General features: G+C 42.8%; 1 protein-coding gene across 1 annotated transcript in view; it reads right to left on the reverse strand.

Annotated features, from left to right (window-relative positions):
- The window catches only part of PDIA5 (protein disulfide isomerase family A member 5), a 112429-nt gene that overhangs the window by 31560 nt on the left and 63669 nt on the right, over nt 1-17200 (reverse strand). The window contains 1 exon segment of the mRNA XM_041473299.1: nt 361-431. Coding sequence (XP_041329233.1) covers nt 361-431 — 71 coding nt within the window.

A 17200-nucleotide genomic window follows, 5' to 3' on the forward strand; every position in this document is an offset into this window, starting at 1 on the left:
CAACCCCTTTTGTTTTTTTCCAAATCTAATTCATAAATAAAAGCCTATGTTTTTTCACATTCAATGTCTTTAAGTAAGGGGAAAAAATCCATTTTTGGATTTGATCGTATTATGTATAAGGCCTACAGTAGAATACATAAACATTTTTCGATTTTGTTTTCGTTCAAGACAGAATGTTCTTTCTCAGACTTTGGCAGGACTCATGCATTAGCGATGAGACTGTACTTTGGAAGCACATTTTGAAGGGTCCTGTGGGAGGATGAGAACAGCTGAATTTGTTGTAGGGAGAAAAGTCACTTTTATTACTCTGGTTATTTATTACTGATTATTTGAAGGATATAATAACGGAAATTAGCTTACATCACTGGTTACATGGAGAAACTCTGCAGCCTTCTCATATTCTGGCTTCATTTTCTTACAGTGCCCACACCCTGCCAAAAAAAACCCACAACAATTAAGTTGTATACACCATGGTTATTCACTGACCCATTCAGCCATTATCAAAATCCAAAACCATGCAGAAAAGATTTACTGGAATTTTGTATGCATTTTATTTAATATATTTGTAAAGCCTTAGTATGATAAAGGATTTTTTCCAAAATAGCCACAACAGTTTAAACAAAGAATTTAATCTATTAAAAATAATAACAATAATACACCCCTGCTTTCACACCCACACCTCTTTCCTTGCAAAAAGTACTATAAACATTTGTCAAGCCCATTGCTTCTAGCATGCTCTTGGGCAAAGCACAACCTCACCCATTTCAGTTTCCAAATCTTTATCTGCTTTAAAAAGAAACAACAAAGCTCCTCACATGACTTTGTGACTTTCAGTGGAGGCTTACACTAGCACAGCTTAATTGAGTAATATAATTTGAATTCAACTGCACTGATAATAAGCCCTGCTTTACAGTGGTGCAGCATGTCCCTCTAGGAAGGATTTGCACTGATTTAATCACATCAGTGTAATTACACCACCACATATGTTCCCAACATAAGCAGGATCTGTAAAACCGAGATAATGGTGCTTTCTCGCTTGTGCGAAGTTCTCCAGAGATCTGCCATTACTTCACTGCTAAGTGCTGACATTACAATAAAGTAAAATGAATGTATGAATGAGAAAAACAGACTTATTCTAAGTTATCTGGGTGTAAATTAGACTGCTTTCAGCTGGTGCAGTTGCTTGCAGGCAGGCTGAACTTTCAGGCCCCTTGTGAGGGTCCTGCCACACTTTGGCACATCCAGTGCACTGCTGGGCCTCAGTGACAGCCTCTTCCCTGTCCCCAAGGGACTGGCACAACGGCAGCCTCCCTGGGGACAGTGCAGAGGGACAGAGGGGCTGGGGTGAACACCCAGCAGGTGAGGCTCAGGTCTGACTGGAGGTGCAGGCAGCTGGGACCAGGCGCTGGCACGGCCCCGGAGCGCTGCAATCCCCGTGCAGTGCCTTGCTGCACCTCTCCCTCTCCTCTGCAGCAGCAGCCAGCTCGCTTTCCTGAGCTGTTATTGTTGGAAGGGGCACTTGAAAGCCCAGACTTTCCTGAGCTTTTGGAAGCTGTATCAGAAGATACAGCTAGAAATGTGTTTCAATGCATGCCAGCAAAAGCTGACTCTGAGGTGTTCGGGTAACAGGGCTGGGGCTATTTTTACACCATTGTCCAAAAGAAAATATACCAAGGACTCTGAACCTCAGTGCTGCTTTGTTTCCCTCTAATGGGATGATGGCTGAAGCCAGCAGACAAATCTGGGTCTGAACTCAACCAGACAAGCATGTTTTATACAGCCTAAGTCAAAGAGTGTTTGCAGCCAAGAAGCAGTAAGACATCCAGGTATAAATAACTTCACCAGAGCAAACAGAGCTTCAGCCACCACAGCCCATCATGGAACACTTTCAGGGCATGTTTATAGAACAGGGTGAACACATTTGAACAACAAATGCAAATCCCACCTAAGAATTACAGCAAACACCAAAGCGGCTGATCTCAGACCAGCTCCTGGTCAAACACCAGCTACAGTCCATACCACAGTCATCTGCACAAAGACCACAGCACTAAAGAGCCCCATGCCACTCTTTTAAGCAAAAAAAACCCCAGTAATGTGGTAGGAGCAGCAGAACAAGGGGAGCTCAGCTGGTGGAGAAAGCTTTGCTTTAATTTTACACTGTGGTGTGAGAATGCTGGGAACCTGATGCAACAGCTTCACAGGAGAATTCAGGAAGAAGCTGGGACAGGCTGAGGAAGAATTACTGTCTCAGCACTGCTTATCTTGGTTAAAAGCACAAAAGAGGCTGGAAAATGATTTATTTGCCACCCACAGAAAACTTGCAGGCATATGGCTTTGTGTAAGGGGCTGACAGATCCCTCTGACACCTGCCCCATTTGATTTATTTCTCCTCTTAGGAGCAGGGAACTTAATTCATTTTGTGCTCTTTCTCACTTTTAACCAAAGGGCATCTCAACTCGCAGTGCAGATACCTGGAAACCTCTCTGAATTAGGTAGCTTAAATTTGTACAAACAATGATTTTCTGCAGGGCTAACTTCACCTTGATGGGATTTACACAGTGTGTCCCTTAGCCACAGCAAGGTTCATACTGTGCTCTAGCTACAGAATCCACATAATCTACACTATATTCCAATTATATTACATTCATTAATTAGATCTGATCAACCAAAGGCATTATAGAACCAGAGTTTTCACAAAGCTATGCAGAGGGGAAAAAACCCAAACCAATAATGCAGGCACATTTTGCCCAGGAAATGAAAAAATATCCAAAGCATCTGAAGACCATGTAAGTAATATTTTGGATCAAGATGTTGAGACCACGAAATGTCACCGTTCTGGGTTCTTTCATGAACATCACACAGACACAGTGCTACTGACTGCCACAAAGCTAACTCACTCAGGCTTAAAATAAAGGGAAGCAACATCAGATCTTTAAAAGGCACTTAAATGCAGACTGAAGTCTTCAAATCTTTATTGTGAATGCTTATTCTACCCCTGACAGAGGACAGCATGATGTATCAGCCTGGAAAAAAGTCACAACATTAAACTGAACCTGAGAGAGCGACAACAAATTTTAATTTCTCCCACAATAAACAATGCTTTTCTGGCTGTCTTCATGATAATTTTGCTATTGTGAGCTACAGCCTGCTTTCACCTACCATTGCAGAAAAGGGGAGATATGAATTACAAGTCAGACCTACAAACTCCAAACCAATTAATCTCTCCTATGATTATTTATCCTATCTTTGAATAATCCTGTGAAGACTGCCATTAAATTTTTGAGGGCAATGAAAGGTTATTTAAATTAATTCCAAGGTCATTGCCTCTCCTTTGATTGCTACATTAGGTTGTTCAGCAGCACCTTCATCCCCTTGGGCTAAGTTCCTCTAGTTTTAGATGCTTTCTGTTTATTAAATGAGTGGGGAAAATAACAACAACCCTAAAGGCCCTGAGCCCAGATGCACCTGTGTGCTGCTGGGACAGTGGGAGGAGCCCACAGGTCTGCAGTGGGCATCTGTGACAGATGTGCTTCTAGAAGATGCACTGTCCTGTTAAGTGCTTACTGACATTAAAAGTGGAAGTCTAAGCAAGGGAAGCGACTCGCTTGATCCCAGGTGAGAAAAAAGACAAAGCACTCAATACAAGGATGTCCTGTGCCTGCTCCAGCACTGCCACCCTCTGAGCCTCTGTGGGGCACGGCTGCTGGGAACACACAAGGGTCTTGAAGGTGTCTATCCAAGAGGACTCCCACAGTCTCAGTCTTTTCTTGCAGAAGACAAGCAGCTGCTCTGGGGGTGCAAGACAGAGTTACTCTCCATCCAGCAGCAGAAACCAGTCCAGTTTCAGTGCCTGGTTCTGCTGAGGACAATTGTTCAGGACAATTCCTCAGAACCTCTAAAACCTCATCTTGCTCCTCTTGCACAAAAGGAGCCCGAGGCTGCTAGGGCCAAGGCTCAGTTAGAAAGAGCACACAGATAAGCAAAAAGGAAGTGTTACAAGACAGGGAAAAGAAGTCAGAAGTTACAACAATCAGTACTAGGACATCTGGTACACACCCTTGCTAACCACTTTTAAAACAGATGTCTAAATGAAGCAAGAATTCTGCTTTCCCAGTTTATTTATAATCAACCTTCTCATTTGCACTGTGCAGATGGGCAGATAAGCAGCTCCTTCCTTTGGTGCAGTCACTGTCACACAGCTTAGCTCAGCTGCACCCCCAGACAATGGTGATCAAATGTCCCCACGTCACCTCAGTGCAGACAAGTCGCCTCCCTCCAGGGTCCCACTGCAGGGCAGAGGACAACACTTGCTCAGCACTTTGTCCTCTGTAGAGTGTGACCATATGCAAATGTAGAGGCAAAGGCCAAGTGTGGACAGAGCAATGCTGAAGTGAAAGGGTGAGCAGCACATGGACAAAGGAAAGCCTAACAAACATCCCAAGCAACTCTTCCTAGGAAATATAGGTATTTGTTTATAGCAGCCTGTTTGGCACCATGGCAAAGACTCAAAACAGTTGCTCCAAACCTTTTCAGAAATTAACTAATACAAGTACTTCTGTTAAAACCAAGGCAGAAAACCAGTCAAGCAGCTCCAGCTAAGCTCCTGCATATGCTGTCTTAGTGATGTCTCAAGAATATAAATCTCTGCTTCTCTCTGTCATTCACTGTTTGATTCTTTCAGGTTATTATGACTACATAAATAAACGCCATGCTTTTGGCCATGTCCTCTCATTTCAAGACAACATTGTCTGAGGATCTGAAGTGTGCGTGACAAGCAAGAGATAAAAGACAACATCCCGGCAGTTGTGAAGAAGCTATTTCTGACATCAAGAACCCTAGAGGTAAACTAAATTGCAAATAAAGATTTTAAAGAATCGTTACATTTCTGTCATCAACAGACTGCTCGAATACTGTTATCATGCACCAGCTATTTATTGTATAATGCCAGCTCTATATCCATCTATAGCTGCACACCAAAAATACCTCCATTAGCCTGACGAGAAGATGAATTTGAAGCACAAAACATGTCCTGCTTTCAGCAAGTGGGCCACTGGCAGTTCAGAATACACTCACAGAAGATTTACAGACAACTTCAAGAAAAGAAAAAAAAACAGTCAAAAAATTCAGATGCACCTTTGCTCTCTAAACATTTAACACCTAGGGATAACACCATTGGTTTCTCTATTCTTAATCCCAGAGGAGCAGTGACTTCTGAAAACAGCAGAATAGCCGGTTCTTACAAGCTAATGTTGTTAACGTTGAACTCTCATCCCTACATATGAAAGTAGGAGTACCTACATGGAGCAGGGAACAGCCACAGCAACACAGCAGCCACAGCAAGGACACACAAATCCCAGCCCTCTTATCACCCATGCAAGAGCACAAATGTATTCTCTTCTGCCACGGAAGTCTGTAACATGCAAAGATTCTTATACATCATGTAAAAGAGGATCTCAGATCTGTCATGGGGCAGTTTACAGTTCCTTCACCGGTGTAGGAGAGCATAAACTACAACAGCTGCAGACTTCCTTGCATAATTTAGCCATCTGCATTGCAGACATCTGATGGAAAATCATCCACAAATTTGGCAGGGAGGGAGGACGACAAAAGCAGCTGTTTCTCCCCCTAATCACAGGTATGAATTTGCAATGTTGGTTGCAGGTTCACGTAATAGTCACAATGGTTAGAGCAGTCAGGCCATGCCACAATCTCCACGTAAAAAAAAAAAAAAGGCGGCATACAAACAAACAAAAACCCAAACCAAACCAAACCAAAAAAACAAATCACCTTAGGAAGGATCAGGAGCTCAAAGAATTTTGCACAACCTTTTCCCTATGGGTACTTACTCCTACCAAACCATTCATCTTCTCACCAGCAGCACTGCACACCCAGGTAAAATTCCAGATACTTAAAGACAAGGACGTTTCAAGACTTGATACTTTCTTATAAGAGGCATATCTTCAACATCTTTAACATGATATTGAATTCAAATTTCCAACAGCTAGAGATGTGTGCACACATACACAAATCCAGACACCCCACCCCCAATACTGTATTTTTAAAGGCAGGTTTGATTCCACCAGGCATTACACCGCTTAGAGATCAGTGACAAGCAAACAGCTTTACGGCTTTACAAAAGACAAAGCCCATGAAAGGTCAGTCTGGAAAAGATTCTGAGGAACTAGAAATGCAGCATTGGAAGAAAAATACTTAAGCAGTTTGGATTACTGCAGTGAGCGCTGCTGCGGCTGCAGCCGAAGGCGGCGGCTGCGTGGGCTGCACGGCTCATCCCCGAGCACTGCAGCGGCTCGGCCCCGCCATTATCACCATCTCACTGGCACTGCCATCAGCTCAGAGTGCAGGCAATCTGTGCGTGCAATGAGCTGTGCAAATCCAATCCCAGCATGGCCACGCAGAAGAAAGTCTCTGCCTGCTTCCAGGAGCCCTTCAGTGTGAAGTTGGGGCACAAAATTATTACAAATTGGTCACACTTTCTCCTGTCCATATGACTTGCTGAGGTGGTAGTGACCCAAACCCAGACACCATCTTGTCTTTTAGATGGTGGCATAATTTCTTCCCTCCCAGCATCACTGAAACTGCTCAGGAGAAGAATCATAACAGTTTTAAGACAGTTGTAGTACCAGTTAAAACTATTATTTTTTAAAAAGACAGTCAGATGCATTACATAAATCAGATCAAACTGGGAAGAGAGCTTAACTAAACATATCCTCCAGGAACACTGTCTGCATCCATGCCATATTCACAGCTCTGGCAGAAGGGCCACCTTTAGTCAGCAACAGCCCTTGAGAAGGCTCAGCACAGGGGGCAAACATGGAGTGGGTGCTGCAGGCTGCCTGCATGGGATTTAAAAGACAGCAGCTCTGGTGAACTGCACAACACACACTTCTGCCTTTATTTCTGGTCACTCTGGGGCGTGTCTTCTGACTCAGGCTCAGGGGAAAGGTGAATATTCTCCAAGGCTAACGTCAGCCAGAGGCTGCTGCCTCCCAGGGATTCTTGGGAGTCAGGCAGGAGGAGAGATTTCTGCTCCATCATGCCCTCAGTGTGCACTCTCTGCTTCTGAGCTCACAGGGGGCTGAGCTGGACTCCTGAAAGCAGCCTTTGAAAAAATACACCCCACCTGCACAGCAGAGACTCCAGCACACATCCAGGAACAACCTCAAAGTTAATCATCATCTTTATGTAAAATAAACTAAAACAAAAAATCACATGGTTCCTTATTTTCATTCCAAAGGTGGTTTCAGCTTCTGGCTATTGGAGATTACACTGCATGTATATACTAAAACTGCAAATAAATATACCCTCTCACTAAAGACTGTGGTGCAACTGGTAGAAATCAGTGTTGGGAGATGATGGTGCCTCCTACCATCCCTCTTGGGAGGGAAAAGAAGTGAAGGAAGGTGGATCAGCTGGCATTGGGAGATATGAATTACACTTCCTACACCAGCTCTGAGGAACGTGGCCCTGAGTAGGTGTTGAAAATTAATCTTCCCCTATTGAAATGTGAGACAACAGAATGGTTGACTTAAGGTGAGATTGTTGAGAGTTTATGAAAAATATCACCAGAAGGTTTCCTTCTCAATTAAGCCAGAATTATTTAACATCCTAAAAAGATTCCCCCCCTTCTCCATTGCCAGGTGAACAACAAAATTTTACCTTGAGGAGGGAAGAGAAGTTGCACTGGTTTCCCTCACACTCCTATTCCAGTATGGAAGACTTTATGCTATGGATTAAGCAATGAAAATGCCAAAGAACACAGGTGAGATGAAAGAGCTTTGAATGTTCAGCTCATAATAGCAGCATAACCTGTGAATTATTTCCTAGGATGCAATTTGTGTAAGACATCAGCAAAATGGATGCCATGCAAAGAGATCTTCCTAAGAAAGGTACATCTCAATGAACTCAAGCTCAAAGGGCGGGGGGGAAGAGCGACATGGAATATTACTGTGAAGATATCTGGAAAAGTCAAGTATCAAGAGGAGATACTATGCAGAATGCACAGTTTTTGTCCAAAGTCACAACAGAAGTGGCTACCAGCTGAGATCTATTCACCTGTTTAGGAGAAGAGTGCTGGCATGGTTGCCAAGCACAAAGCAGTCAGAAGCCCAGAAGACACAGCTCCACCATCAGCACAATGCCTCAGTGTCCCAGCAATGAATTCATTTATTAGTAACTCAGAAAAATGGCATCACTTGCCTACTCACCATCTGAAAGGGCACAAGGAGCAGGCAGGCAGACTCCAGGTGTCTCTGTTCACTATTTGCCCTTTATGTAAGTTCTCTACCTTTCACAGAATAAAAGTTGAAGCCATAAAGTATTTAGGAAGATAAACCTGACAATGAAAACTCCACTGGTAATGACTCAAGTAGCCAGATACTATAAGGCATTTTCCAAATGAGAGCCCTGCACAGTATATTGAGCTTATCCAAGCAAGGAAATTAATTTATTTCAGAAAAAAAACCCTGGAGTCTAATTCTTAAAGCTAATTCCTACTGTAACCCTGTCATTAGAGACCTAGAAAATAAGTTATGTTTCACTCCTATCAGAACTCACCACAAGAGCATTAAGGGCTTATACATACACTGGGGTCAGGCTTGCCAGGAGGACAGTCATCCAATTCACACACTCAAATGTGGATTTTTAACAGCTAAAATTACCTAAGTCCTCTAAAAGACCCCTCTGAACACCTAAATAACCTACAACAAATACCCAGAGAATGAGGCCAGTCTCTCTTCAGCTGCCACCCCTCAGCTGCTCCTTGGTGCTCTGGCAGCTATTCCTATGTCACAGGCTGAGTCAGTCGGTAAGGACTCGTTAGGAGAGAGGGAAGGCAATAGTAATGTGAGAAATGAGGCAGCAAATCCCCAAAGAAACTAATGTTCCCTTCACACCACCTGCCACACATTCACATGAAGCTTTTTTTCTGATTGGTATAGCCTTTGCAAATGTCTTCTTTAATAGAGAAAGTAATTGCTCCCAATTGGAGGTGCGCATACAGCAATGCATTTCAAACAAACCTCCCAAATTTCACAACCCCCAAATCCCCACATTTTGCTTACTTTTTTTCTTCCTTTACTTCTACCCTGCATTCTGCTCAACACCCACGACTGCTACCAAGTAAGTTATTCAATGTACACGCCGTGTCCCCAGCACAGCATCATGCCACAGAGCAAGTTGAGATCCAGCCCAAAGGCAGAGCAGCCCAAAACACCCCACATTTGCCACTCTCCCTGTTGTGATGCTGAACCACAGCAAGTCAAAGCTCCTCCCTTTTAGTCCTGGCATGAGCTGCTACCAGGTTGCGAGTCATCAGCTCCAGCCATGATAATCTTGTCTGAGCTCTGTGCTCACCCAGTGGCAGATGGGGTTTCCTAAACTTTGGGGCCAAAAAACTGATGTCTGCCACAAGCCAGGGAGCACCAAAGGCAAAATCCTACTTCCTTCACGTTAATCAAGACTGTGCAGAGCTCACACACCTTCCATATCTCAATTCCTGCAATACTGGAGCAGCTTGCAGTGGCCGTGGCTTGCTAGATAAAACACCCACGCAAGGTGAAATGTTATCTCCACTTCACAGGCTGGAAAGCGACAAATATTTAGTGACGTGGGTCATGACTGTACAAATCAAAGCAAAGCAAAGCAAGGCACTAAACTTTTAATGACCAGCCCAAGGCTATTGCTTTTATCACTGGATCATCCTTTTTTATGATCACACCTTGCTCAAACAGCACAAACTGCTTCAAAGAGACAATAATCCCATACGAACTGTGTGCTCCAGTATCAGAAGACTGACAAAAAAGATACAATGGTATCAGTCATTACTGTCTTTGCCCCTTCCATTAGGCATCCTATAAAGTTTTACTGCACAAGATAATTATCAGGATTCTTATACTCTTCACATTCCCATTTATATTAAGTACCACTAAAAACCCATATTGATTTTTATTTTTAGATCCTTGAGAAACATGAGTGGTATTGTCATTAAAGGAAAAATCCATGTCAGGTTCTTAATTATCCTGGCTTGCTGTCTTTCCAAGAACTTCTATTTTAATGTGTGACTGAATCTCCCAGAAAATAATTTATGTGATTAGCTTAATGAGACAGGTCACTGCACTGGCAGGTCACTTATGCTGAACTGTTTACACTCCCTAAGATTTTTGGTGATATTCAAATATACATAGTATCAAGCAACATCCTGTAGACTTCCATGCTTTTAAATAATGAAGAACCCAGTCTAAGTGTCCCAGACCTCCTCTCTCTGAAATCAACAGTCAGGACTTGCTCATCTCAGTGGAAGCAGATTCTGAAGCCAAGAATGCACCAATTTCTAACTGGTTTACGTGAAGAATGTATCTGCTCCAGAAGCCTGCCAGGAATGTTCAGCTGAGAAGTACATACATACAGTGCACAGAAAGTTGGCACAATTTATGCTTGTACAGGGAAGCATTTTATTATACATCCCATTAAAAATACACTAAGGCAACATTAGAAATAGGAGCCTATGGGACACAGAGAGTCAGGAAACACTATTCTGAAATTGAAGCACATCTTTTCTCTTCAACAATCTGTCCAGACTCCTAAACAGCAACATTCATCATCTGAGTGCCCTTACACAACAATTCAGTTTTCAGTGATGTGGGCACTGCAACAGCCCACCCTGACATCTGCATTGCTCCACCAAAATCCCACCAGAGGCAGGCACTGCCTGTGACCCACATAACAGTCCAGAAAGTCTGACTTGTCCAAAGCTTTCTCTAATTACTCTGAAACGAGGAGAACATGTTCATAGGGTCTGGTGGCCCACAGCAAGCACCCTGACACACAAATGTCTCCTTGTGTAGCTTCCTATGGGATAGTACATGTACCTGCATCATGGGGACATGGCATCTGACCAGATTCCAGATGTACAACCTGCCTCACACACTACAAACTTACATAATCCAGACCTGCACAGGTGCACCAAAACCAGCTACCCACTGTCTGCCTTTATCCCAGAGGCTCTGCACTGAAGGCCAAAGTACTCAAAGAAAACCACTGAAAACAACCAACATTTTATTCTGAAAATCACAAATGTCATATATGACAGGAACAAATGAAAATTAAAGGATGTTTCCATCCACATTCACTGCTGCTGGATGCTTGGATAACCCATAGGCCTTTAATCTCTACTGGAACAACTGCGTTGGTTGACATTTTAAAAAAATCTTTGATTGAATCATGAATTAGCATGGAAAAACTTTATTTATTTATAAATAATTTAATTTCTTTATTTATCACAGGCTGCCAATGTTAGGCTGCTGCTGACCTATACTAGAAAGGCCATTTTTTTCAGGCTGCAGAGTAGATTATTCTTCAGCCTTTTCAACTCGTGGCCTTTCTGTTGATGCTGCCAACAGACATCCCAATTACAGATCACAACAACATAGCTTGCTTTCAGAAGGAACCAGTGGGGGTCTGGAAGGGAGACTTATTTACTTATAGTTGTAAAACTTGGTTTGAAAAAAATAGATTTAATTTTGTGCACACATTTTGCGTTCACTTTGCTTCAGTTTTAAAGTGAGCACTGGATTCCTACAGCCCAATCTCATCACATGCAGAAGTAAGAAACAAAAACAAGGCCACTGAAACCAGTGATGGTGAGCTGGCAGGGAGAGAGCCAAGTTCACTACTTGGTTGGAAGCTGAGGCATTCTTCTTGTACTGGGCTAATTGGTTGGGATTCTTAATCATGAGTTCACAAAGTCGCTTAAAACCTTGGGTTTAAACGCACTGGGAGGGAGGAGGGAAGGAGTGAAGGGTATGAAAAGCTGTTTTTCAAAGCCAAATTGATAAAACCACTCCCTGTGCAATTAAAAACCTGAACAGCTGAATAGCTGACTTTGGAAAGCAGCAACTGCATAATTTATCGGGTTGGTTCATAAAGGTAGAGAAAATAACCGAGGACAGGAAAGGAATTTCATGGACATTTCAACAACACATGAAAACTGTGATGCACTTTATAATTTCAAGGTTTATTTTTGCACTCCCTTCCACTGGGAGGAAGCAAGCAAAGGTCTATTAGGCTGCATTATCCCTGCTTTCCCTCTTTATCAATGGAGGAAAAACCACAACTGCTCCAATATCCTACTAAGGATATTGACTTTTTTTCTACTTTAAGTCCTGCAATCAGCTTCTATAGTCTCTGAAGGAGCCCTATGAAGGGGACTGTGAAGAACACAGGTTTAAACCTGAATTTAAGCTCACATACAAGGAAGAAATGTTGCAGGAAAACATTTTAATAGTTTAATCCTTTAAAAAGCAAATGCACACACAGTACAGCCAAAGCACTTTCTTCTCCTCTGTTTGTTACCTCTGGCATCAGTACTGGACCACAAACTTTGCTCTGGCTTATGGGGTACGAGAGAGGGCAAAGCAGCCCCAAACAAACGTCAGGGGTGACTGACTACAACCACCAGCCAGCATCAGAGACTCCTCAGGTCTGTGCCTGCTGAAGGTACAGGGGCAGGCTACAGCTCACAGTGGCACCAGGACATTATTCTGCATGAGGCTGCAAGAACAGGTATCCTTTAAAACATTAGCAGTGTCACTTGTGTTTACAAAACATAATGAAAAGTAACTTCTGTGCCTGAACAGCAGACACCTCCAGAAAACATTTCTGAGTTGACTTGAATTTCAGTCCTGGGCTTTAAACACCTTTCAGTGGCATTTGAATTGACTTCTCAGGTTGGGTTTATTTTGTGACTAAGATGTGATATGGAGAAAAATGCTGAGGAAAATGTAGAAAGGATAAATGCGTAGGGGTTTTATTCCTTTAACAAAACAGTCAGAAAGACTGCAATCCTCACTAATTTGGCAAATATTTTGGACATAATTATTTTTAAAATTGCATTGGACTCAGCAAACAGTTTGATGAGGAAACTGAAAACACAAACAGGGCTTTTTTTTCATGATCAAGGGACTCAGGAGCATTTTAAGTCCCAGCAAGTCCCCATGACACTAAAGCATTCAACAACACTTGACTGGCAGCATAACCCATATTTAGAGACATTCAGAACCCAGCTGTCATCTTGGGCATCTAAATAAATCGATCAGCTGTAGGCATAGGTATCAAGAAGCACATACAGACATGGAATCTTTATTCTCATTGCTAGCAGAAGCTTATCATAAGCAGCAACAGTGCCTTTAGTTATGTTATAGTACAGAAATAATTTTGGTTGGTGCAATAAATCCTTTGCTATAAATTCAGAAATAGGCCCACTAACATAACTGCCACCTCAAGTTACCAAATACAATCAATCCATGTAAAAACATCAAATCCTTTGGGAGAGAGGGCCCTTTCTTTGTTCTTTTGTACTGTGCACAAGAACCCAGTTTTTGGGTACAACAACACATTGACAAAACACTTCAGATGTTTGCAAGATTCCAGTCTGGATATATCCAGGATAACACTAAGCTCACCACCAGAAATTATGAAATTTCAGCAAAATATGAAAGTAAGGAGCACAACACTGCACGCCCTTCACAGATGGCTGGGGAGGAGAGTGCCTTCAGAGCCTGACTGGCTGGGTCACTGTTTACCTATGCTAAATATTCAGATTCACTGAACATCCTCTTAAGGGCTTTACAAAGGAGTTTGAGAAGGTTAGAAATCCTGCTCTGTGTCCCCAGTGACCTGTGAAACGAAAGCAGGATGAACTCATCCTGCCCACCCACACTCACCCCTGTTGCTCAGGGCCAGCACTAATGACCTGCAGCAGCACGTCTTCTGTTTAATGGTTGTGGCAAATTACTGCACGAAAGCGATGGTGTCTCTGATCCCAAGAGGTGCAAGTTGCATGCTGCAGACCTTCCTGATGCGTTTAAAACACACTAGCTGCTCTCCTTGAACCTAGTTATGCTAGGCAGCACTTAAAATGCTGCCATGTCCTTGGGCTAATAAGTGCAACTGATTGTAAATAATTACAGTACGGTCCTCAGGGATGATCATTAATACCACAGGCATGGAGACCCAACTGGCCACATCCATCACAGTGCCTAATGGTGCAGTTCACAGGTATTTACCTGGGATGTGTTTGGTTCAGCTCTATCTTCAGCACTGGGGGAAGGGGGCAGATAAAATGCTGTCAATTCCCCACACATCTTTTCATACTTCACTCTATTAATGCATTGATCACCAGAAGATGCAATTGAAGCATCACTGAAATAATTATCTTCTAGTAAAACAGCCCCTCATGTATGTATGATGGTTTGGGCTGGGAGAGAGTTCATTTTCTTCACAGTAGCTGGTATTGAGCCATGAGCTGGATTTGTGCTGGTAACTCAGGGATGTTTTAGCTATTGATGAGTAGTGCATACAGAATCCAGACCTCTTCTTCTCCTCACCCCATCCCACCACAAGGAGGCTGGGGCTGCACAAGATGCCAGGGGACACAGCAAGGACAGCTGACCCCAAATGACCACAGGTGTATCCCAGACCATATGGTGTCATGCTCAGCATACAGAACTGGGGAAAGAGGGAGAGGGTGGGACATTTGGAGTGATGGAATTTGTCTTTCCAAGTTCAGCACTATGTGTGATAAAGCTCTGCTCTCCTGGGAATGGTCAAGCAGCTGCTAGTCAATGCAAAGTAATAAACAAATTCCTTGTTTTCGTTTGCCTGTACATGGCTTTTGCTTTTCTTATTAAACTACCTTTATCCCACAAACCTGTGACTTTTCTTGGCTTTACCTTTCAAACTCTCACCCATCCCACCATGATGGAGCAGGTGTGTGAGGCTGAGCTGTGGCTGAGGCTAAACCACAACAGTGTGCCAGAAAAACTGTCACGTGTATGCTGCGTGGTGACACAGGAGTTTAAGTACTTGCTAATTCCAGGCCAGTGCTGAAATCCCCTTGATTACTCTTAGTTACACAGAAGTATATCCTGTGTTATGAGCTTATTTTATAGATGTTTCAATTTTTTTTTTATTAATACACTTTTAGAAAAAACATCCCCAGCATGAGCTACCAAGGTTAAAATAAGTAAGATGCTCACTGGTTTTACCACTTCTTTTACTGGAATAATTTATCTCCTAATATTCATAAGGTGACACCATTAGCACATTTAAGAAGTGCTGTGAGAGGAGTTTTTAATCATGGAGATAGCTGTTTATGATAGTTGTCTGTCATTAATCAGTTTGCAAGCCTCATACTCCCTGCTGAGGATGCTCAGAGAGGATTCTTACCAGCACAGATATTTTACACATGTACGAGCTGGATTCTGCACGTATTGCCATTACCACCTGAATGTAAATAAAATGCCCCAAATATTCGAGCTGCATTTAAAATGGAGTTGTTCTGGCAAGGAACACTCTTCATCCCAATTCTGAGCAGCTAGAAAATGTTATCAGAAGATTGTGACAGCCCAATTAAAGCATTTGATTTACTTTCAAAACAGGATTGGCCAAAGCACTGCTGTACCTTAGTGCAGAATGCCCCTTAGTACAAGAGAGTAAAAGTTCCTGTCTGAAAGCACCCCTGCTCTCAAAATAAGTAATGCAATATTGTTACTCTTAAAACTGTTACCTGTGTTCTTGAAAATATTAAAAAAAAACCACTAAAAACTGAACAGAATCATACTGAGATTTAAAACTAACTTGAACTTACTATAAAATTTGATTGCAGTTTTATGTATTCATCTATTTTTAATGTGGCTTGCTAAAGGAGTAAGTTTTGCAGGGCCAGCTGTTGATTTCTTCCCCCTCTTCTTCCTCCTGAATACATGACCAGACTCCTTTGTGCATTTACAAACTCAAAAAAAAGCAAGCTTTGAAGTACTACTAAGTGTGAACACGTTGAGAGAGAGAAGACACTTCCCCCATGTCATTGTGCAGACAGAGGGAAAGGAGGCAAATTTAGGAGCTCCATTTGTGCCTGGCAGCAGCTGCTCAGCAAGCACACAGCTGCTGAGGAGCAGCAGCCCATGCTGTCACTTGCACACCGGGGTGCAGGGAAATCTGGGGAAGGAAGGATTTGGGTAACGAAGGATAACTCCTGAGCAAACCAGGCCTCATCAGTTCTGCTCCTTGTGTTTGGGGTTTCAGAGCAGCACTCATCTCCGGTCCCACTTTCATTAGTACAAATAATCCAGGGAACACAGCGACAGAACAGCAGTCAGTCCCCTGCTTCAGTGGACCAAATTCTTAGACATTTCATCAGGCAGAGGAAATTCATTATGGTATGTTTTTCAAATGAGTCTTATGAGCAGACCTTCAAAAAAGGTATTTTGGAGCTAACTCCTGCTGGCTTAAAGGGAAGCAGGATTTCAGCCTCTGTGCCAAGACCCTCAGCTGTCAGCACACAGTCTGCCTCCAGAGTCCTAACCTTTAAATCTATGCACTTGAAAAGGAACATCTCACCCAATAGTGCTGCCAGCACAGCAGCAAGAGGAGACAGGAGCTGTGTGTCACACAGTGTAGCAGATTCAAGCCTGAATTGTCCATCACAAACACAAACAATTGGAAGAACCAGATATGTAGCTGAAACAAGTTACATCCACAGTGAACTAAGGTTAATGCACTCTTCTCTTCCACCCATTAGCATCCAGGAGGGCAGTGTGGCTGGAACAGCTTCCTGAAGGCAACCCACTGCATTTTATTTGACAAGCTAAAACCTCAAGCCATGAAAAATATCATTTCAATGCATTTTCAGCAGAACAATAAGCAGTATCACCACCAAGTCCACATTAGTTATCAAAAGTCCTGGGGTCTTTCTAAACTTAGGCCTAGTTTTGGCATAGTTCAGCACAATATATAATGACAATCACCTCTTACATTTCCAGAGAAACTGCAGCAGAGGAGTGAAAACGCTCAAAATGACATAGCAGTAGCCATGGACAAAAACCCAAGAGCTCAGGGTTCTCGAGTTGAGTTAGTTGTTCAATCAATCAGAGTTCTGCTTTGAAAGCAAACAATACTGAAGAGAAGTTGGAAATGGGAAATCATGCTGTAAAGTGATGAGTACCCAGACTATTTAAGCGTGATTACACTCCTCAGTTATGTTTTGACTCAGCCTACAAAGTGTCCCTCTTCCAGAGGCACATCTCCATCCTAAATGTGAAGTCAGCAACATCACAAACATTTCATGCCTTGTGTATTTAACAATCATCACAAACAAGAAAAGCCTGGACTTCTGAGTTCACGG

Source organism: Pyrgilauda ruficollis, unplaced genomic scaffold (genome assembly GCF_017590135.1).
Source record: "Pyrgilauda ruficollis isolate IOZ18807 unplaced genomic scaffold, ASM1759013v1 scaffold3, whole genome shotgun sequence".
NCBI classification, from domain to species: Eukaryota; Metazoa; Chordata; class Aves; order Passeriformes; family Passeridae; genus Pyrgilauda; species Pyrgilauda ruficollis.